Source organism: Nerophis lumbriciformis, linkage group LG12 (assembly GCF_033978685.3).
Source record: "Nerophis lumbriciformis linkage group LG12, RoL_Nlum_v2.1, whole genome shotgun sequence".
NCBI classification, from domain to species: Eukaryota; Metazoa; Chordata; class Actinopteri; order Syngnathiformes; family Syngnathidae; genus Nerophis; species Nerophis lumbriciformis.
The window spans coordinates 28,868,057-28,891,986 of record NC_084559.2 but is presented as its reverse complement, the minus strand read 5'-3'; the positions used below and the strand labels follow the sequence as shown (position 1 = coordinate 28,891,986).

Below are 23,930 nucleotides of genomic sequence, written 5' to 3'. Positions count from 1 at the left end.
ATTATAAAAAAAACATCCAATCACCATAAAAAAAAAAAAAAAATTCTAAATTAAACCCATTTAAATCCATTACAAAGCATGATGGGAAAATGCTTAAGACTCTCTTATCCATGTTTGGCTTTGTTTTAGCTGCTTGATAATTCTGATTGATTACAAAACTTTAAGGAGGTTGTCACGGAAGTAAACAAGGTAGAAGTCAAACTTTTGCATACTCTTAATATCCAATTATATTAAAAATAAATACATAAATAAAAAATAATAATTATATATATGTATATATATATACACACATACATATATATATATATATATATATATATATATATATATATATATACACACACACACATATATATATATATATATACACACATATATATACACATATATATATATATAAATACTGTACATACATACACATATATATATATATATATATTGTACATACACACACATATATATATATACATATACATATATACATATACATATACATATATATATATATATATATATATATATATATATATATATATACATATACATACATACATACATACATAGTTGTTACTTTACATGCAGTCGGCTTTCGTCCCTCAACCACATTTTTTTAACCCAATGCGGCCCCCAAGTCAAAATGTTTGGACACCCCTGCTCTACAGTGTGAACAAAGCCATTGTAGTAGACACAAAGTACCCTCTCTGCTTGAGCCGTGTTTAGTGGTTTGTGTTTAGCTGGACAAGAACAAAATATACATAATAGTATTACAAACCCTTTGAAAGTTTATGGGACTGGTTAAATGGCTGGTGCTCCACATCATCTCAAACAGTGGGACTGTAGACATGGCACAGCTTTAAAGTGGCACTGTCCCAAGCAAGCAAGTAGTGTGAGTGTGGCTTCTGGATCAGTGGCAGACATGAGGTCAGCAGAAAAAAATCTACTCACATGGACATTGGACATCCAAGGAGGAAACATGTGAAGGTACATGTGCATGACAGCTTCTGAAAGTGTGGCTGTAACCAATAAGAAGGCAAGATAATGTCTGAGAGGTATCGGGGAAACAGGGACAAGAAGTTGGAATTACGGGGGGACCTTTCATCAAATTGCCAGCCAAGATCGGGGCTTACTGAAAAGGAAAACCTCTTTAAATTCCAAAACACGTTCTTTGGAGAACCAACAACAATGTGGCTCCGATTCAAACTGGTAATTCCCCTGATTGCAATCACTTATTTGTGTTTACAGTGTGATAACGTAGAAAAAGTGAAGGAGGGGCTAGAAGCAAGAGTGACTGTTGTGCATAATATCAGGAATGTTTATAAACCGTACATAGTCTGTGTATATTATCATATATATTTAAAGTTCTAAATTCAATTGTGGATATCATAATATTTTAATTCACGGCACATACCTCTCCACCAGAAGCTGGAGATGGGTCTTGGAGTTCTTGATTTTATTTTGGGCCTCTGCATTGAGCATGTCAGCAGAATTTTCCCCATTGATGGCCAAGATGACATCACCTAGTTTGAGAGCTGCTTGCTCTGCTTTGCTGCCTCCGTTAACCTGTTTGAAACAAAAAAAGAATGAGATAAACGTGAATCCCACTCAAGTTCTGCAAATTTGTCAACAGCAGACATTTCGCATTAGCAAATAAGTAAATGAGAGAAGATGTCATGCTACTAAATTAACTGTATGAGGCTTACACTTCATAACACTACCTTTGTGTCGATAGTGTGGATAAACACTGGACAAATAGATTACAGTAGGACAAACTTGATGGTTTCACCTTTGCAACTAGCCTCATTGCGTGTCAAAGCCAATGCCACACTCCCACATCAGTAAATGGGACTCAACATGAAGTCCTTAGCTTCGTTTTTGTGTTCAAGCCTTACGTCCCCTGGCACACACAATATCAAATACTTAAGCCAAAATCAATATACACTTCGTACATATTGTAGCCTGACATTTGCTGCAAAATGTGCCTTGTTATTAGCCTGACTTTAAGCTCACAATTAAGAATGAAGACAGGGAGGAGGACAAAGAATGCAAAACATTATAAAAGGCCTGGGTAGTGTGTGCTTTTGTCTTTCGTCTCTGGAGAAAAAAAGTGTCTGCAGAGAGAATGCCAGTCACTAGGCAAGCAAGAGGGCAGAGGGGCCATGCCTGTGGGACGTTAAGAGGCAATTAAGTGTTGCTGCGGTGACCCACAATAGTGGGTGCCTTTTCTGATCGGGATACGCCTGGATTCACATCAACTAAGCGCATTTGGGGGTTCTATTCTCAGGTCTTCGCACAAGTGAAACAAGGAGCAACTATCATTCAGGCATCCAATAGTGCATCCATATATCAGTGCCCAGTGCCAGCAGCTTCACATCATCCAACTTAAGAGCTTCAAAACTGCGGATGGGGGAGAACCCCAGACGACTAGCCATTAGTCAAAGAGGACAACCGTTTTCTGAGAAGAAGTTTGATCTCTCACAGCAGGACTTTGCAAGAGTTCACTGAACCTGTTTGATATTTGAGACAAGTAGATACACTAGTGGTGGCAATATTTATGGAAAGCCACGCATAGAATGTCAAGAAGGCAAACAAGAAATGCTTTTGAAGTAAAAAGAGATTTAAAGTCAGGTAGTGATCTACCATAAGTTATGCTCTGAGTGCTGAAGAGCTGCCTTGGATTGTGGGTAAATAAAGCAAGTTGATGATATACGATTTATAACTCAGTAAGCTTATGTAAGCATTACTGCTGCACATGGTAAAGCATGCATGTTATTAATGACAAAAACACATACCCGCACTTAAACACATTCAACTGGGCACTCTAGGCCAGGAACACCTAACCTCCCACCTCAACTTCCACTGTAACTGTAATCAGTCATTTCCTTCTAATGTAATCTATTTCCATTCTATTCTAATGGGTTTGGGAGTCAAGGAAATAAGTATGAGGCAGGCTCTGAATATAAACAAAAGACAAGCAAAGGGACGTAGCGAGGAGGAAGTTGACTTTGCATGGCACGCCATTACAGTCTGTGTTTTGACAAAAACAGAGGATGTGGTTTGATAAGGCACAAGGAAGTTCAGCGGCAGAGCGAGTCGTGACATATACCTTTGAGATCGTTAAGGCCTTCTTGAAATCCCTTCCTCCGACTATTCTGAAGCCCCATGGTGATGGACCACTTAAATTCACCGTCAGTGCCATTGATCAGGCTGCCGTGCACTCTTGAGAACCTTAAATCAAAACAAAGATTAGATAGATTAATGTATACTTGCATGCTTGGAAATTTTAAAGGTTTGATGTCAACAAGTGAAGACACTAAACATTGGAATCTGTCTTTTATCCCCACCAACACGTCACATTGACTTGCCTAAATTTCTTGACAAACTGCATAACCGCATCAAACAGGAATGGCAGGAATCTACAATTAAACTAGGTACACATGACTACCATTCAAGCACCTGCAACGGCAGAGAAAGAAAGACTTTCAATAAATCTAAATGAACCTTTGAGACCAGGAAAATACATGAAAGTCTTTCATGCACTGGGACTTCTATGCTTACCTATTGTCTACAGAATACACATGTGCATTACAGTATGTGATAGCCCTGTAAAGTACAATACATTCTATAGGCCAGGGCCAGACAGCATTGCATGAAGTTAAGAGTGGGTACCGGTATGTGAACCGATACGGTACAAATTCCCAGTACCTAGGAATCGATAGCGGTGCTCAGCGGTACCAATATTCGGTACATTTGACAGTGTTAATAAATATATTAATCAATTGTTAATACAATCAAATTTTTTATTGCAGCATTAAAAAAATTAGCCGATTAAGGTAAGTTGTTGAATCGGTTGTTACATCTTGTTTTATTATCAGATTTCAATTGCAAGTATGTAAGTTGCAATTACAGTTGCAAGTCTCAGATGTTAAATGGCAGTAGTGTATAGTTTATAGTGTGTTGGCTAGTCAGATCAGTCTTTGCTGAATCTAGTCTTGTGTTGGGACCTAAAAAGTGTTAATATAAGTATTGCACTTACGCAACGTCTGTTTGATTCCAACATGCATCTTAGTTGTAATTTTCATCAACAAATTCTGAACGTGTTGAAATCGCCATGTAAAATCACTATTGCTAATCAGTAGTCGTATGTCACTAGCAAAACCTATGTATATTTTCACCAAGTTACCACATTCTTGAAAAAGTGGAGCCCTTGATTAACGTACATTGGAGAATCAAGTACTTTGGACAATGGAAACTGCCACAATACCGACAACTAAAGAGCAAAATGCTTGAAATGTTGCTTGGGTGTAGAAAAATGTGTCTAATTGTATTTGGAGAACAAAGCGCAAATTTAAAAGACACGATTGGCTGAGTGTAAGTATGCAATAAGAACTGTCAATCGCCAATACCCCATGGCTGTTCATTATTTGTAAGTTGCAGTTGTAATTCTTTAAAATTATCAGGTATAGAGTATATTGCTCTCTTAATTAGGAGGGGAGAACGGCTTAAAACACTTCAACGAGAGGCATTTTGGATTTAAACATTGAAAGCTACAGAGTACTCAGGTCTGAATGGTGAACTCTATTTCTCTCCTTTTCTGTAAATTATTCTCCTCTTAAAAATGTGAGGTCTGTTGTCTCTCACATAGGACTTAATACTTATTATATGAATGCATATATTATGTACATTTGATTGTCTGTTAAGATGATGATGATGTAGGATTGTGTGGTGCAGATTTCCCTTTGGTTTTACATACTCAGCAATTTTTGTGATCATCATTATTGTTATTTTTTCATTAACAGGTCATGCTGATCATGTGACCACCCACCTACTCACACTTAACAGCTGTCTCTAACTACCCATCGAGTTATATAATGAGCGCAGCCGACTGACGAACACTTTGCCCTAACGAAGGCCTTTCAGGCAGAATCGCGTAGGCATGTTATAATTAGACTAGCCAAGTACCAAAAATTTTTATTTTTAATAATTTCAATCATTATCCTCTTGATTGCCTCAGATTTTTTATTATAACTTCCCGACAGGAAGTTTGGCTTAGTCTGCTCTCAGTGCTGCTGAAGTGATCGACAAATGCCGAAGTGCAAAGAGTACCGTAACATGGCAACGTTGGATTTTATGTCAGATTTGGTACCAATCCCCACATGCAGTGGACTGGCATATAACATATGACCAACCGTAATGTTAGTGGAAGATATTGTAGCAAGCAGTTGCCCTCTATCTTTGGTTTATGCCCTGGCAAGAATGAGTCACACATGCCAAAGTGATTAATAGTTAAGTAAACATAGTTAAATAGTCCAGCGCTTGAAACATCTTCAGGAATTCAAAGTCAGAAAGTGACTTCAGACTAGGGATGTGAATCTCACAACTCCCGATTCCAATTTTTGGGGTGACGATTCGATTCTTAATGCAACACAATTTTCGATTCAAACCGATTTTTGTAATATATTATTAAGATGTGTCAAATTACCACATTGTCGTATTTTCTAATCCTGTTAATCTACTTTGTAATCTATAACATTACTGTTTCTGTATGCGAGTTGCCTCACCGTCTTCTTATGCTGGATTAGCCCTATGCATTAATCAAAAAAGTTTGTTTATGATGTGTTGACTTCAACACTTTATATGGATCTAATGCGTTATTTTAGTAAATAAAAAACAGCATCTGTTCAAGTTTGGAATTTTTTTAAATTTACATACAGTATATCATAATAATTTAATGAATTACAATGAAAATACCTCAAGTTTAGGGCTTTTCTCTTTTTTGGTTGCGACTAAAAAAGATCAATTTGATTAATTACATATAATGAATATTTAGTATGTGATTGACAGTACTATTTAGTATAAAAATGATAAACCCTTTTCAAAAAAAGGTTACAGGTTACTTCAGCTTCTCTATTCAACTTAAAACCTTATGAATTTGGGAAAGTGGCCTGATACCCAGCCCTTTGGATCATACATGGTTTTTTTCGTAATCTGTCTATAAATAGGCCAATATGTTGAACAAGAAGCTTGTTGAACTCAACTGTAGCAAGTTAACTGTACATGAAGAACAGGGTGGAAAGACAAGATATCGGTTTGAACTTTCCCTACACTCACTTTCTAAAAAATAGTTACAAAAGTCAGTTGCATTCACACCTAAGGTAGTAAGCCTTTTGGAACAGTTATGAGGGATTGTCCCTTTAGGGTAAAACAGGAGACGAAAACAAGACAAACAAGGGCAGGCCGTTGTGAAACTTTAGTTCAAGTCGTTGCTGCTACATGCATAGAGCCTCTGTATGGGGTTTCACAAATGTGACTACAGCATTACTGTACTTTGGAGAATGTGAAAATAATCTTAGGTAAAATCTCAACATAATAGGGGCCCCATCACCCTATTTGGATCATTTAGGATTGAAAACAAATAATCTACAAGGGAACAACAAAACTGATAAATTAGGGTTGGACAAAGAAATATAACACTCGACTCCTTTTTGCTGAAAAATGCTAGCACACGTCTGTAGATGTGCGAGTATTGTCAAGGGTGGTCGAGGTTATAATGACTCTTTTTTTAGGAGTCGTCAACTTTGATTTGCATGTTACAGCATATTTACAGCACCCAAATTACACTTGATGACTACTTTTGTAAACTGCAGAAAACAAAGTAAAATAGTTGTTTAATTGACAAGTATGGAAGTCAATCTGTGTTTTTATTACAAAAGCTTGTTTAACACTGAATTTAGGTAACGGAAATTTTTGCATTTAAATTTTGTGAATAGATTTTTTTTTACATTAAATTATGCTGACAATTACAGTGGAAAACAATTTGGTAGCAAAATTTGTGTGTTTAAAAATTCATTGTTCAGAAATTCAGGGTATGAAAATTCAGTGTTTAAAATGTCAGTGTAAAAAAAATTCAGCGCAGAAAAATATGCTGCTTTAAAATGCAAGACTAACTTCCGGTAAATTAAGACTAAAGCAATGAATCCTGTCTCAGAACCAGCTAATGAGATGTCAAGTTTGAAATCACATAACAGGTCTTGCAAAACAGCAAAAAAAAAAAAAAAAAAGGCATTTACCTGGTCTGATTGAGCATAATACAAAAAATTACCATTTCAATGCGGCCCGTTGGTTGTTTCCAAACTATAGAATAGGACTTTATTGTCATTGCACAAGTACAACGAAACTATGTTTTCAGCACAAACCCGTTCAAGATTAGACAAACAGTGTACAGGGCTGCAGAACAGGAACGCTGATGGGTCGCTATAGAAATGATTCAAATGGTTAGAATCTGCACTTTTGAGTGATATACGGCTTACTACGGTAACCATAGGAACTAAATCGCAGCAGCTCATTGCGGAAGTGGAAGAAGCAGAGTGGGCGGGGCTTGTTTACACAGCAACAAGCCTAAGATGCCAGTGTCAGACGAAGGCAGATTTCTACAACAAAGTTCTGCACAAAAGTGATTATATATCCAATACGTGGATGCTTTTTTTTAAACCTTTGCATTAATGTTTCGCTGTGTTTGTTGTACCTTTGGTGTCCCCTTCCTCCCTCACCGCTCCATGTGTGTCTCATCGGAAGCCCAGCACAACGGACGACCATCCATCGATTATAAAAGATGTCGATCAAGGAGTTGGTCGCAGAGGAGCAACGTTCATATGTTCTTTCGTGATGAAAAAATATATGAGGCCAATTCGCTTTTTTTTTTTCTATGCCCATATGGGACCTATATCAGATTTAAAATTTTAAGATAAAAAATTGATGAAAAGTTTTGGAAACTTGCGGCAATGTTCCAGCACTCGTGCCTAAGACAGCTGGCTATTCGGAGCAGACATCAAAGCAAATGTCACGCAAACTGCCAAAGCCAAAATGCTTGTTCTCCACCTTCCTAATCTTTTATGCGCAATAATTTGGTTCAGAAAATGTTGACTTTTGTCGCACACAATCCTTGAAATTGCCGCAAAATTCGCCACGACTGTGACCTACAGTACTAGTATTGGAGCCATGTTTGCTTCCGTAAAGACTGCAGCACGTGTGCGTCATGACATCATGTTTGCATGCGGGTCAGATTGCGTTCATTTTTTTTGTAATGTAAACGATTAAATAAAAAAAAACTTGATTAGACAGAAATATGTGAATTGGACTTCCAACCCTGCAGTGTGAACGCATGTGATTAGTTAGTGCGGCATATTTTGGCAGAAATGTAATTTTCTTTGCAAATGCCATCAATCAGTGTTCTTAAATTTAAATAGCTTGTTTTCTAATGATTAAAACAGTCTCATCCAAAATAAAACACTTACACACACACACACAAGTGTAACGAATGCTGAAAATACTAACATAAAAAAACTAAACCAGAAGTTCATTCATTTTAATTTAACTTCTGATAATTACGGTCCATCCAGACCCACACCTGCCGCCACCTGAACAGTTTTTTCCCCTTGGCCATTAGGCACATGAACAATAACAAGATCTGATAGCTCAGTTACAGCTCTATTTATTACCTATTCTGTGTTATATGTGTTTTATGTTGCACGATTGCACCAAGAAAAATTCCTAGTTTGAGAACCCGTTCTCAAACAATGGCAATAAAAACTATTCTGATTCTGATTCAAAAACAACATGCAGTATACGGTAGTTTCAGGCACATTTCACTGCAACAATTTGAGACTTCCATTCATCAATCCAAGTGTCTAAATGACATTATGGTAAATATTTTCTATACAAAGACCAAATTGAGAGCTGTGAACCCCCAATGGCTTCCAATGTATAAAACATGGAAAAATGTGTAGACACCAGTTCACAAAGATTGAATTGCATTACACTGACTCTACAGACATCTGTAAAATATACTTTTCACATTTGAATGCCAGGCAGCCAAACATGGCCACCTACATTAACACTTCACCCTCTCCCTGAATGAGGGTGTTTGTTTCTCGATGTTTGGACAGAAATCCACTGGGTCAGAATAACCCCCTCTAATACCGGCACACATTTACGGAAAGCATGGCTGATGAACATAACAGATGCTTCACACTGGACTGGGACGCCTGTCTGGCATTTGACAGCAATCCAGTCTGACTCCAACCACTGTGCCGAGCTGCACCCCGACAGGTCGGAACCTACCTGGGCGCACACACCCACTGAATAAAACAAGAGGAATGCAACCACAAGCCTCTCCCTGGCCTTCGTAAAATAACATTCACTTAATTCGTATCTAGCTGCAGTCGCTAGGGAGATGGCAAAATACCAAACAATAACAAATCAAGTCTGTGGGTGTTGGCTGAGGTGTTTCTCACACGTTTAAAATGGTATGGCTGCTATCACCAATAGCGCTCATGTGTCATTCAAAGTAATCACAGCCTGGGACATACCTGTAAATTGCACAGCCTATGCGCTATTAGGATAGGGAGAGTGTGTCATCACTCATTACCTGTAAGATGACATCAAGTAAAATCTTACAGGCATTCCGTTCCGTGTTAAAACGTTTCGTGCTCATGAACAACACACCCCCATACATTATCAGTACTGTGCAAAAAGAAAAATAACTATTTATGTGCATGCGGCGGACGAATACGTGGGTGCAGTAATATTTAGCCGCTGGTTGCAACACTGAAGAGAGACAACACCACTTTTCATTTTTACTGTCTTTTTTTTTTTGTTAACTTTTTAACTTTACTCTGTAAATTGTCTTCCAAGTTTGAGGCAGACTCCATTGATGGCAGTGTGTAAAAGAAAAGGAAAGTAATTAATTTGAAGTATTATAAAAACACAAAGAGCACACCTTAATAATGACTGTTTTTTAACGTGAAACTCAATGAAAGTAATACAATGTAGTATGAATAAATACATATAGTGTCATATTTGGGAGGGTTCTAGTCTTTTTAAGGCTGTTAAGTAGAGACAACACGGACATGAGCGTGAAGCTACCTTAGCTTTATTTTTCAACTCACGTAAACAACTTACGCAATGTACATAACTTGTAAGCAAATGCGCCCGAGCATCTATTCTAGTCGTTCAACAATCGCTTCCAATTTCTTCAGAATCAAAAATATATATTCATACATGACATATATCGTATTTTTCGGATTATAAGTCGCTCCGGAGTATAAGTCGCACCGGCTGAAAATGCATAATAAAGAAGGAAAAAAACATAAGTCGCACTGGAGTATAAGTCGCATTTTTTGGAGAAATGTATTTGATAAAATCCAACACCAAGAATAGACATTTGAAAGGCTATTTAAAATAAATAAAGAATAGTGAACAACAGGCTGAATAAGTGTACGTTATATGACGCATAAATAACCAACTGAGAATGTGCCTGGTATGTTAACGTAACATATTATGGTAAGAGTCATTCAAATAACTATACCATATAGAACATGCTATACGTTTACCAAACAATCTGTCACTCATAATCACTAAATCCGATGAAATCTTCTTCCTCGAATACTTGATCTTTTACGGTAATGTGTTAATAATTTCACACATAAATCACTCCAGAGTAGAAATTGCACCCCTGGCCAAACTATGAAAAAACCTGCGATTTGTAATCCGAAAAATACGGTAGTCAATTATTTGCGCACTATAGACTAGTGATGCACCAAAAATCTGTCGAAAATAGACTTTGCTCACCAGATGTTGTGGTGAAGTGTCTATTACCGCTTGCCCAAAGCTGACGAAAAAGTCGCATTCAGGTCGCATTGTCATTTAGACTGAAGTCACATTTGAAAAGATCAGATTCCAATCGGATTTGGACTACCTCCTCATGTGGCCTGAGTCTGATGCGAAATGATCAGATTTGAAGCACTTCGGAGCATTTAGACTGGCAAAAAAAATCTGATCTGTCATTTGAGGGGAAAAAAATTGATTTGGTGTGCAGTGTGAACGAGGCCAAAAGGTACAACAAGCAGAAAACTTGTATATTTCAACTATTTTCCCTAAAACAGGCATTAAGGAAAGAGTGGTTTATTCGATTACTACAGCATTGATTACTAAAATAATCGAAAGTTGCAGCCCTACAGGAGAGTGGTCGGAACACAACTTGTTCGTAACCCAAGGACCACCTGTATTATGTTTATCACTGGGCCTACAGCCCCCTGCTGTGCAGTGTTTGTGTATAGCTTGTGATACGACATTGACACAAGTGTCGGCTACACTTATGTTGCCCTATAAGTCCCCCTCATGTCACCACACTTCACCTGGCATTGGCTGATGATCAGCAAATAGGCCATTTCACCACATCCTCTGCACACACGTTAAGTATAAAAAGCCTCTTGAATAAGCCTGCAGCAGAGGGGATGCCCGGCCCTTTTAGTCACGTTAGATGCTGGCAAAAGCGGAGAAAACATCCTCCACATTATACAATGTGCTGTTCATAGAAAAGCAATTTGATGTGGAAGAAAGCTCTGTTACAGACTGAAAAAAACCCTCTTTAAACTGACTTCCTATCAGCATTGCATGTGCTTTCCAGAAGAAGAAAGCCTCAACAACTTGCCTGCTTTGCAGTTTTCTGAGAGTGTTTATCCACCTGCTGCACAGCAACACTACAACGCTTTATTTCCTAACATGACCCGGAGGTGCAGTCTAGACACTTTTTTTTTTTTTTTTTTTTTTAGAAAAATGAGAAGTAGCAAGAGGGGCCTGAGTTGAATACTGTTATTTGAGAGCTCCGACCACCAACATTACAGCAGTGGAGAAGATATAGCAGTTGAGCCGTGAAGGTGTCAAATACAGCCATAAAATCATTTCACACTGCACCTGGTGTAGAACCTCCACAAATCACTTTGACTCCCTAATTAGCATTACCTGCTCCTGGTCCATGTGAAGGATGAAGGAGGTGCACCATGTGTGGGCTGAGGTGTGTTATTATGATTAGTTACATCCATCTACGCAGAACGACTTGTAATCTTCACCTTTTATAATTAGTTACATCCATTTACGCAAAGTGACTTGTAATTTCCACCTTAGCGAAGACCAAGATCCCGTGCTATTCAACTGGCGGCGCTGGAATGAGTCCGTACAGGCACCTCGACTTCAGTTTAAAACTTAGGGAGAGATTTCAATATTTTTGCAGCAAATTAAATCAATTGAGAACATTAGAGCACTCCTGTTGCACAGAGGAACTTGGACCAGTATAAACAAACACATTGGTAGAATCTTGCATTGACATTTTCACTATAGATGTTCCAATCGGGGTTTTATGCAACCGATTCCGACGATCCATGAGTGAGAACGACCGATAACAATCACACATTAACTATAAATGTTTTAATGTAATTATTGTGAGTGCTATTGACAGTTTAAAGGGGAACATTATCACAATTTCAGAATGGTTAAAACCATTAAAAATCAGTTCCCAGTGGCTTATTATTAGTTTTTTTCAAAATTTTACCCATCACGCAATATCCCTAAGAAAAGCTTCAAAGTGCCTGATTTTAACCATCGTTATAAACACCCGTCCATTTTCCTGTGACGTCACACAGTGAAGCCAACACAAACAAACATGGCGAAAAGAACAGCAAGCTATAACGACATTAGCTCGGATTCAAACTCGGATTTCAGCGGCTTAAGCGATTCAACAGATTACGAATGTATTGAAACGGATGGTTGTAGTGTGGAGGCAGGTAGCGAAAACGAAATTGAAGAAGAAACTGAAGCTATTGAGCCATATCGGTTTGAACCGTATGCAAGCGAAACCGACGAAAACGACACGACAGCCAGCGACACGGGAGAAAGCGAGGACGAATTTGGCGATCGCCTTCTAACCAACGATTGGTATGTGTTTGTTTGGCATTAAAGGAAACTAACAACTATGAACTAGGTTTACAGCATACGAAATACATTTGGCAACAACATGCACTTTGAGAGTGCAGACAGCCCAATTTTCATCAATTAATATATTCTGTAGACATACCCTCATCCGCTCTCTTTTCCTGAAAGCTGATCTGTCCAGTTTTGGAGTTGATGTCAGCAGGCCAGGGAAGCTAGGGTCGATAAGGGGTTTAGCTCGCTCGTCTGCAGGAACAAACTGCCGCCATTGCTTGCCGTGCTACCGAGGTCCTTTGTGCCTGAATTGCTCACACACTCCGGCAGATTCAATGGGGGTCTGGCGGCAGATTTCTTTGACTTTATCGTTGGAAATGCATCGGCTTTGAGTGTCGCAGGATATCCACACATTCTTGCCATCTCTGTCGTAGCATAGATTTCGTCGGTAAAGTGTGCGGAACAAACGTCCAATTTCTTGCCACTTTCGCATCTTTGGGCCACTGGTGCAACTTGAATCAGTCCATGTTCGTGTTGTTACACCCTCCGACAACACACCGACGAGGCATGATGTCTCCAAGGTACGGAAAACAGTCGAAAAAACGGAAAATAACTGAGCTGATTTGACTCTGTGTTTGAGAAAATGGCGGATTGCTTTCCGATGTGACGTCATCGCTCCGAGAGCGAATATTAGAAAGGCGTTTAATTCGCCAAAATTCACCCATTTAGAGTTCGGAAATCGGTTAAAAAAAAATATGGTCTTTTTCTGCAACATCAAGGTATATATTGACGCTTACATAGATCTGGTGATAATGTTCCCCTTTAAACAATATCAAGGCAATATTCAAACAAGTTCCTTATTTTCTTCCTCTGTGTGCAACATGTTCAACCTCATCCTCCAGTGAAAACAAGACTTTAAAAGATACAAAAAAATGCAGTGCATTTGCCGTGATGGGAGGTGATTATTATTAGCTTAGAAGGAGCGGCTCCAGGCAGGGTATGGAGACACATAATTAGTTGCTAGCTGCTTGTCAGCCAAGGGACTGACTAACAATGAATACAGTGTCAGTCAGAGGAGATGGACGTTTGCAATTGGCAACAAAATTGATTAATCTGCAAAGGCGATAACATAGTTTTTCACGAAGAAAAAAAAAATCACTTATTTTTGCGTCACAGGGCTAACTTTTTTTAGGACAAAAGATTAAAACAAATGTCCACTACAGAGGACACTGGTTCTCAAATAATGAAAGGAGAAGTCTGGGAGCCCGATCCTTAGCTTCCTAGAATTGTGGCCCCTAGCAAATTTTACGTCACCCCTCGCTATATCTTCAAATATTGCAGTTTCATCACATTGCGGAATTTTATCGGAAGCAAAGCACATTTTACAAATTTGTGGACTTAAATTAAGAATTTTCTAGCATCCAAATAGCTAAATAAACTAGAGATGAGTAGCCGATAAATGCTTAAAAATGTAATAATCGGAAATTATCGATATCGGTTTCAAAAAGTAAAATGTATGACTTTTTAAAACGCCGCTGTACGGAGTGGTACACGGACGTAGGGAGAAGTACAGAGCGCCAATAAACCTTAAAGGCACTGCCTTTGCGTGCCGGCCCAATCACATAATATCTACGTCTTTTCACACACACACACACACACAAGTGAATCCAAATCATACTTGGTCAACAGCCATACAGGTCACACTGAGGGTGGCCGTATAAACAACTTTAACATGGTTACAAATATGCGCCACACTGTGAACCCACACCAAACAAGAATGACAAACACATTTCGGGACAACATCTGCACCGTAACACAACATAAACACAACAGAACAAATACCCACAACCCCTTGCAGCACTAACTCTTCTGGGAAGCTACAATAAAATAATGCACTTTGTGACTTCAATAATAAATATGGCAGTGCCATGTTGGCATTTTTTTCCATGAGTTGATTTATTTTGGAAAACCTTGTTACATTGTTTAATGCATCCAGCGGGGCATCACAACAAAATTAGGCATAATAATGTGTTAATTCCACGACTGTATATATCGTATCGGTTGATATCGGAATCGGTAATTAAGAGTTGGACAATATCGGAATATTGGATATCGGCAAAAAAGCCATTATTGGACATCTCTAAAATAAACTAAAAATGTCAATATTACAGCAGTATTGACGCATAAATAACCAACTGAGAACGTGCCTGGTATGTTAACGTAACATATTATGGTAAGAGTCATTCAAATAACTATAACATATAGAACATGCTATACGTTTACCAAACAATCTGTCACTCCTAATCGCTAAATCCCATGAAATCTCATGCATCTAGTCTCTTACGTGAATGAGCCAAATAATATTTGATATTTTACGGTAACGTGTTAATAATTTCACACATAAGTCGCTCCTGAGTATAAGTCGCACCCCCGGCCAAACCATGAAAGAAACAGACTTATAGTCCGAAAAATACGGTATAGCATATTATATATATCCATTCATGCATCCATTTTCTATCGCTTGTCCCTTTTTTGGGGTCGCGGGGGGTGCGGGAGCCTATCTCAGTTGCATTCGGGTGGAAGGCGGGGTACACCCCGGACAAGTCGCCACCTCATCACAGGGCCAACACAAATAGACAGACATTATATAGATATATTATATTTCATATAATATATACAATATATAACACATCCCAATTATCATGTACAATATTACAGTATATGTAACAGATGCAGCAAAAAATTAAATAAATAAAAAAATATGAGTACTTTAAGACAGTGTTTTTCAACCTTTTTTGAGCCAAGGCACATTTTTTTCCATTGAAAAAATGCGAAGGCACACCATCAGCAGAAATTATTAAAAAACTAAACTAAGTTGGCAGTAAAAAATCGTTGTCGCAATTGTTGGATATGACTTTAAACCATAACCAACCATCCATCCATGTAGCTCTTGTCTCAATCTAGGTGTACTGTCACCACCTGTCACATCACGCCCTGACTTATTTGGAGTTTTTTGGTGTTTTCCCGTGTGTAGTGTCTTGCGCTCCTATTTTGGTGGCTTTTCCTGTTGCAGTTTCATGTCTTTCTTTGAGCGCTATTCCCCGCACCTGCTTTGTTTTAGCAATCAACAATATTTAAGTTGTTGCTATCTTTTTTTGTGTGGACATTGTTGTCATGTCATGTACGGATGTACTTTGTGGACGCCGTCTCTGCTCCACACGCTGTAATTTTTTGCTGTCGTCCAGCATTCTGTTTTTGCTTACTTTGTAGCCAGTTCAGTTTTAGTTTTGTTCTGCATAGCCTTCCCTAAGCTTTAATGCCTTTTCTTAGGGGCACTCACCTTGTGTTTATTTTTGGTTTAAGCATTAGATACCTTTTTACCTGCACACTGCCTCCCGCTGTCGCCTGCATATTGTGATCACGACAAACCATTGTCGTTTCACACGACGTGTTCCCAACATCTACAAAGCAATTAGCGACCGACTTCCACCTACTGATATGGTATGGTATAACATGGTTACTCTGCCAAGCTCTACACTCAACAACGGCACATTATTTGCAGATTATAATTACTGGTTTGCAAAAAATATTTTTAACCCAAATAGGTGAAACTGCATAATCTCCCACGGCACACTAGGCTGTATCTCTCACGGCACACTGGAGTGCCGCGGCAGTGGTTGAAAAACACTGCTTTAAGATACAAAAAAGTGCAGTGCATTTGCCGTGATGGGAGGGGATTATTATTAGTTTAGGTCAGAGGTCGGCAACCCGCGGCTCTAAAGCCGCATGCGGCTCTTTAGCGCCGCCCCTAGTGGCTCTCTGGAGCTTTTTCAGAAATGTATGAAAAATGGAAAAAGATGAGGGGAAAACAGTCTATTTTTTGTTTTAATATGGTTTCTGTAGTAGGACAAACATGACACAAACCTCCCTAATTGTTATAAAGCACACTGTTTATATTAAACATGCTTCACTGATTCGAGTATTTGGCGAGCGCCGTTTTGTCCTACTAATTTTGGCGGTCCTTTAACTCACCGTAGTTTGTTTACATGTATAACTTTCTATGACGTGTTTTATGCCACTTCTTTTTCTGTCTCATTTTGTCCACCAAACTTTTAAGGTTGTGCATGAAAGGTGAGTTTTGTTGATGTTATTGACTTGTGTGAAGTGCTAATCAGACATATTTGGTCACTGCATGACTGCAAGCTAATCGATGCTAACATGCTATTTAGGCTAGCTATACGTACATATTGCATCATAATGCGCCCTGCGATGAGGTGGCGACTTGTCCAGGGTGTACCCCGCCTTCCGCCCGATTGTAGCTGAGATAGGCTCCAGTACCCCCGCGACCCCGAAGGGAATAAGCGGTAGAAAATGGATGGATGGATGGGCATCATAATGCCTCATTTGTAGCTATATTTGAGCTCATTTAGTTTCCTTTAAGTCCTCTTAATTTCGATGTATATCTCATGACACACTATCTATATGTAATATGGCTTTTAATTTTTTGCGGCTCCAGACAGATTTTTTTTTTGTTTTTTGGTCCAATATGGCTCTTTCAACATTTTGGGTTGCCGACCCCTGGTTTAGGTGGAGCGGCTCCACACTGTGTATGGAGACACATAATTAGTTGCTCGCTAAAAATGAATAACAGTGTCCGTATGTTTAAACTATTTGAAGTTTAAAGTGGGCTTTCATAATGTTGAAAAACGTATTTAAGGTCGTACACCGGTTTCTTATGCTTTCGCAAATAATTGATTTATACATTTGATTACAGCGATAAACGAGGGATGACTGTAGTTGAATAGCCCAGATCTAATCTATTATGTAATCTGACATCCTTGAGAATTGTTTCAGGTCAGCACTTTTTAGTTAAGAGTGGAAACAAATGTAACCACGAGGTTGAGTTAAAAGCAGATGCAGGTATTGCACTTTTTTTTTTTGGATTAAGTTCGTAAAAAAATGAATTATTTTAAACACCGCACGACGACAATAGTATCTTAACGTAGTCGCATAGTATTGCCAAGTGGGTATATATATATATATATATATATATATATATATATATATATAATATGTACATGCTGACGTCACAAAGTGTTTGGTAGTAAACGCCATATGTTACTTACCAAGCTGCGTGTCGTCGTCCGTCCCCACCTGTTAGCTATTTGCACCGACACACAAAACGCCTCTTCAACCAAACTCAACCCCAGGTGTCCTCCGTCAATGTATTAACACGAATTGCTTCAAACAAAGTTGTTTTTTTTTCCTTTGAAGTGTCTTTTTTTGAGTCTTTGAAGAGGGATCAACTCCACCTGCGGCTGCGCGGAGCGACGCTTTCACTGGGGATGAGTTCGCGCTGCCATGTGCTGCGACCAAAATAAAGGGTTTGTCAAAGGCAGCAAGCCGGGGCGTGTCGCACCGCAGGGCCGGGAGGAGACGAGGGTGTTCCCCCCCCTCCACCGGTGATGATAATTGAGCCGTTTCTCCCGCAAAACCCCACGGCGTCCACGATTGGTACACATTTGCGCCCTCTACCGGAGAAAATGAGCAGCGCGTAGTATCGGTGGCACTTCCGGAAGGTTTTCGGTGATTCAGCTAATTGGCTCATTGGGGTCACATGTCACGCAGGCGCGGTGTGTTTGCGCAAACAAAAACGTTTGACTGACGCACTATCTAAAGAGAGGAGCCTGAATCACCATGATAAACATTAGTCACTGATACACACTTGAGTATGGAAACATTTTTTAACACTGTTCAATAATTCCATAATAATGAATCTTACTGTACAGTTTCAGTCAGAACTTTATAGCAACACACCTTCTCATCTGGTATGTTATAGACTGGGGGGCCATATTTAGAGAAAGAAATGTGTCTGAGGGCCGGTATATCTATTTTTAGGACCACTAATAGAAAACCTCACGATAATGTCTGATTGAATGCTAAAAACATTTTGACAGACCGCCTTAAAGAACGGTATGGAATTTTAAATTTTTCTATGAACGATAAAACACTGAATATTGACAACAACGATCGACATGTTTTACAATCAAGCAAAACGCGACAAAAATGCGACAAACGGGGAAATTTGAACGCAAAGGGTAAAAATACAATATACAATCTGATATATAACTAAGCTTTAGAACTTTGTTGTGAAAATCTCCTTCCACGTCTGTCCCAGACACCCACATTTCAGGCTGACACTCTGTGGAAACGCTCCCCACCCCCACTGCTCGGTGCCTCCTCTGAGCTGCTGTGACCTAGATTACCATAGTAACTAATTAATTACCATAGTAACTAGTATATCATGCAAAAGCGCCATTTAAATACTTTGTATAGTTCAAGACTTACGGTCATTTGAAAACATCACTGCACATCATAATGGCAGCTACACTTTATATCTTAAAGGGGAACATTATCACAATTTCAGAATGGTTAAAACCATTAAAAGTCAGTTCCCGGTGGCTTATTATATTTTTCAAAGTTTTAAAAAAATTTTTACCCATCACGCAATATCCCTAAAAAAAGCTTCAAAGTGCCTGATTTTAACCACCCATCCATTTTCCTGTGACGTCACATAGTGAAGACAACACAAACAAACATGGCGGAAAGAACAGCAAGATATAGCGACATTAGCTCGGATTCAGACTCGGATTTCAGCGGCTTAAGCGATTCAACAGATTACGCATGTATTGAAACGGATGGTTGTAGTGTGGAGGCAGGTAGCGAAAACGAAATTGAAGAAGAAACTGAAGCTATTGAGCCATATCGGTTTGAACCGTATGCAAGCGAAACCGACGAAACGAGGACGAATTCGGCGATCGCCTTCTAACCAACGATTGGTATGTGTTTGTTTGGCATTAAAGGAAACTAACAACTATGAACTAGGTTTACAGCATATGAAATACATTTGGCAACAACATGTACTTTGAGAGTGCAGACAGCCCAATTTTCATCAATTAATATATTCTGTAGACATACCCTCATCCGCGCTCTTTTCCTGAAAGCTGATCTGTCCAGTTTTGGAGTTGATGTCGCAGGCCAGGGAAGCTAGGGTCGATAGGGGGTTTAGCTCGCTCGTCTGCGGGAACAAACTGTCGACATTGCTTGCCGTGCTACCGAGGTCCTTTGTCCCTGAATTGCTCACACACTCCGGCAGATTCAATGGGGGTCTGACGGCAGATTTCTTTGACTTTATCGTTGGAAATGCATCTGCTTTGAGTGTCGCAGGATATCCACACATTCTTGCTATCTCTGTCGTAGCATAGCTTTCGTCGGTAAAGTGTGCGGAACAAACGTCCAATTTCTTGCCACTTTCGCATCTTTGGGCCACTGGTGCAACTTGAATCCGTCCCTGTTCGTGTTGTTACACCCTCCGACAACCAGTGTTGGGTTAGTTACTGAAAACCAGTAACTAGTTACAGTTACTAGTTACTTTATTTCAAAAGTAACTCAGTTACTAACTCAGTTACTTACACCAAAAAGTAATGCGTTACTGTGAAAAGTAACTATTTAGTTACTTCTTTTTTTTCTTCTTTTTTTTTAAAGCTCCCATTAATGCCCTTTTAGCCTTCATTTCAGTACTGTTATTGCACTGGAGAATAATACAATATGTTGATCAACTTGACATGCATTTTTATTTTCCTTTTAACATAATGAAAAACAGTGCAACATAAAAAGGCATTTCTCCTTTCTTTAAACTTGGACCAATGACCATTAATAAAAAAACAACTTAAAGTGCAACATAAGAAGGCACATCATCTTCCTTGAAAGATAGGTAGTGAAATAAAGCCTGACATCTGGAGTGATGCTGCTGTCTTCCACACTTGGAGCCATGGATTGTACAATCCTTGTTTTCAGTGGCAGGATCATTGACACAGATGGTGAAGTTTCAGTGCTCAGTAGAGATGTAACACTTTTGAGGGGTTTAAGCACCTGGAGGACCTCTTCTGCCACTCTCACATCGTCATCAGAGAGGGTGATGATGTCTTTGACATTTGTCTTCAGGGTGTTGTGGGTCAATGCAGAGTACACAGCTGCCTGCTGCTCCAACATATCATAAGTGGAGTTCCACCTCGTTGGGACATCATGTATGAGCTTTATGAGTAGTCAGCTTTAGCATTTCTTGCTTTGTTTTAAGCAGATGAGCAGCTGTTGTGCTTGGGTGGAAGTAGGAAACCTCCTTCCTGATCCTCCCAAGGAGGCGCTCCATCCTATTGACTGAGATGTGATGCCAAATTCACTACATGTGCAAAGCACCTCTCTGTGGTCCCAGTCCTGCCTCATTCACTGTAATTCTTTGATTTTTGGCATTATCCCGTGTGACTGGGATATCTTTATCTTCCATTCCTCCACTGCTTGTGTCAGTACCTGCGCAAGGTGACTCTCGTAGAGGGGGCGTGTCTTCTCATCTCCCAGTCTGCTGTGATGAAGTGAGCGCTTATAGTTCCCCTGGACGTCCAGCCGTCTGTCATGAGCGCAACAGATGATGCTCGGGATAGTTCATCCACAACTTTTTTCTTCTCCTGCTCATAAAGATCTGACACAATCTTATCGCTGAAGTAGATGCGCGACGGGGTGTCGTAACGTGGCTCAAGCACGTTCAGCATGTATTTAAAACCCTCGTTTTGCACAACGGAGTCTGCACCTATAGACACACCGATTAAATGGCGCAGGGCGTTCAAGTTCCTCTGTTACTCCGCTCGCCATGACCGCGCTGTGTGTGGACTGAACGTGCCAACAACTTCTTTTTTTTTTGATGAGGTGGCGACTTGCCGCCTTCCGCCCGAATGCAGCTGAGATAGGCTCAAGCACCCCCCGCAACCCCAAAAGGGACAAGCTGTAGAACATTGGATGGATGGATATCAAACCGCGGATCACGTGTGTCCCTCCCCTCCCCACACACGCCTCTTTTCTTCTCTCCGGCGTGTGACAGAGGAAGATTCAGAAGAACGACACCGCAGCGCTTGTTTCTAGTCGATACTAAAAAATAACGTAAAATAACGCAGTAACGCATCATGTAGTAACGGTAACTGAGTTACTGGATATAAAAAATAACGCGTTAGATTACTCGTTACCGCCGAAACTAACGGCGTTACAGTAACGCGTTACTTTGTAACGCGTTAGTCCCAACACTGCCGACAACACACCGACGAGGCATGATGTCTCCAAGGTACGGAAAACAGTCGAAAAAACGGAAAATAACAGAGCTGATTTGACTCGGTGTTTGAGAAAATGGCGGATTGCTTCCCGATGTGACGCCACGTTGTGACGTCATCGCTCCGAGAGCGAATATTAGAAAGGCGTTTAATTCGCCAAAATTCACCCATTTAGAGTTCGGAAATCGGTTAAAAAAATATATGGTCTTTTTTCTGCAACATCAAGGTATATATTGACGCTTACATAGGTCTGGTGATAATGTTCCCCTTTAAAGATCTAAAAAAAATATTTGGGAATGTCCGGCGGGCCAGATTGAAATACTTAATGGGCCGCATGTGGCCCCTGGACCTTAATTTGCCCAGGTCTGTTATAGTATCAAAACATATACAGTCATACTGAGTTTGAGTTGTGTTTGAGTTTATTTGGAACATGCATGCATACAACATGATACATCACTATTACCAGTTTCTCTATTCAACATGTTCGAAAAGGAGTAGGAAGAAGCAGAGCTTATTTAATCCTACCCCTTTTCCTTTACATAGCAGTTGCTAAAACTTTTGTTCACTTCCTGTTCTCAATTTATTCATATATATACTCCATAAGTATTAACAATAAAAATAAATCAATAATAATTGGTGCAGTAAGTTATATTTCATGTGGTGAGATGAGTAAGATTATCTTCAAAATGAATGGATCGATGAAATTAATTCAGAATGTTTATCTTGGTTCTTCTTCTTTGTAAGTTTGAAGAGTTTCTTGAAGTGGATCATATTGGGACGGCGTGGCGCAGTGGAAGAATGGCCGTGCGCGACCCGAGGGTCCCTGGTTCAATCCCCACCTAGTACCAACCTTGTCATGTCCGTTGTGTCCTGAGCAAGACACTTCACCCTTGCTCCTGATGGGTGCTGGTTAGCGCCTTGCATGGCAGCTCCCTCCATCAGTGTGTGAATGTGTGTGTGAATGGGTAAATGTGGAAGTAGTGTCAAAGCGCTTTGAGTACCTTGAAGGTAGAAAAGCGCTATACAAGTACAACCCATTTATCATTTATATTAGTACATTGTTTGATTTCTTTGCTTAATCAATTCCTGCACTATACAGTATAGTTAACATGTTCTTGATGCATTTAATAACAGCAATGCCTTCCTTTTGCGGGCCCGTTTGTTCACACACAACACAGGATTCTTTCTGCTTCACACATCAATGTTTAATTCACATCTTAGAAACAGGTACGATAACAAACATACTGTAAAAATCCAACATTTCATAGGCACATATATTAAAGTTTGCAATTTTTGACAAAAAGGTTACACTGTACAATCATCTGTAGGCTACATGATTTAGACAAAAATCTTTGCGGTATCATAAAATATAACTTAATATCTAAAATAAGGCCTACAAAGGTTACACTTGGTTCTACTATCAGAATGAGGCTGTTTAAATATTGGTGTTAACAGCATAAAAAAAAAATAATTCTCAAATAAATGATTTAATGGTTACTATCGCATCCATCTTAGTCCTTAGCTGTGGAGACTTTGTCTAAATTTACCAGATATAGAACTTAGTGACTAGAGAAACTTACATCTTTCACATCCTGTCAAATGGTATTAACTATAACTCATACTTGCCAACCTTGAGACCTCCGATTTCGGGAGGTGGGGGCGGGGGGCGTGGTTAAGAGGGGAGGAGTATATTTACAGCTAGAATTCACCAAGTCAAGTATTTCATATATATATATATATATATATATATATATATATATATATATATATATATATATATATATATATATATATATATATATATATATGAAATACTTGACAAAATACTAAGTAAAGTATTTCATATATATATATATATATAAGAAATACTTGACTTTCAGTGAATTCTAGCTATAAATGTATATTTATTTTATTATATATATATATATATATATATATATATATATATATATATATATATATATATATATATATATATATATATATATATATATATATATATAAAATAAATACTTGAAT

At 39.0% G+C, this 23,930-nt stretch overlaps 1 protein-coding gene across 2 annotated transcripts in view; it reads right to left on the bottom strand.

Moving 5' to 3' along the window:
• The window catches only part of pdlim2 (PDZ and LIM domain 2 (mystique)), a 64,481-nt gene extending 46,204 nt beyond the window's left edge, over positions 1–18,277 (bottom strand). Inside the window, exons 1-3 of one of the 2 annotated variants that reach the window (XM_072914339.1) lie at positions 17,883–18,277; positions 3,104–3,225; positions 1,409–1,560 (exon numbers count right to left, since the gene is read on the bottom strand). In XM_072914339.1, coding sequence (XP_072770440.1) covers positions 1,409–1,560; positions 3,104–3,196 — 245 coding nt within the window. In that variant the 5' untranslated portion in view covers positions 3,197–3,225; positions 17,883–18,277. The remainder of the gene's footprint in view (positions 1–1,408; positions 1,561–3,103; positions 3,226–17,882) is intronic. The other variant, XM_061986258.1, reaches the window with a different exon arrangement.
• Positions 18,278–23,930: the final 5,653 nt, after the last annotated feature.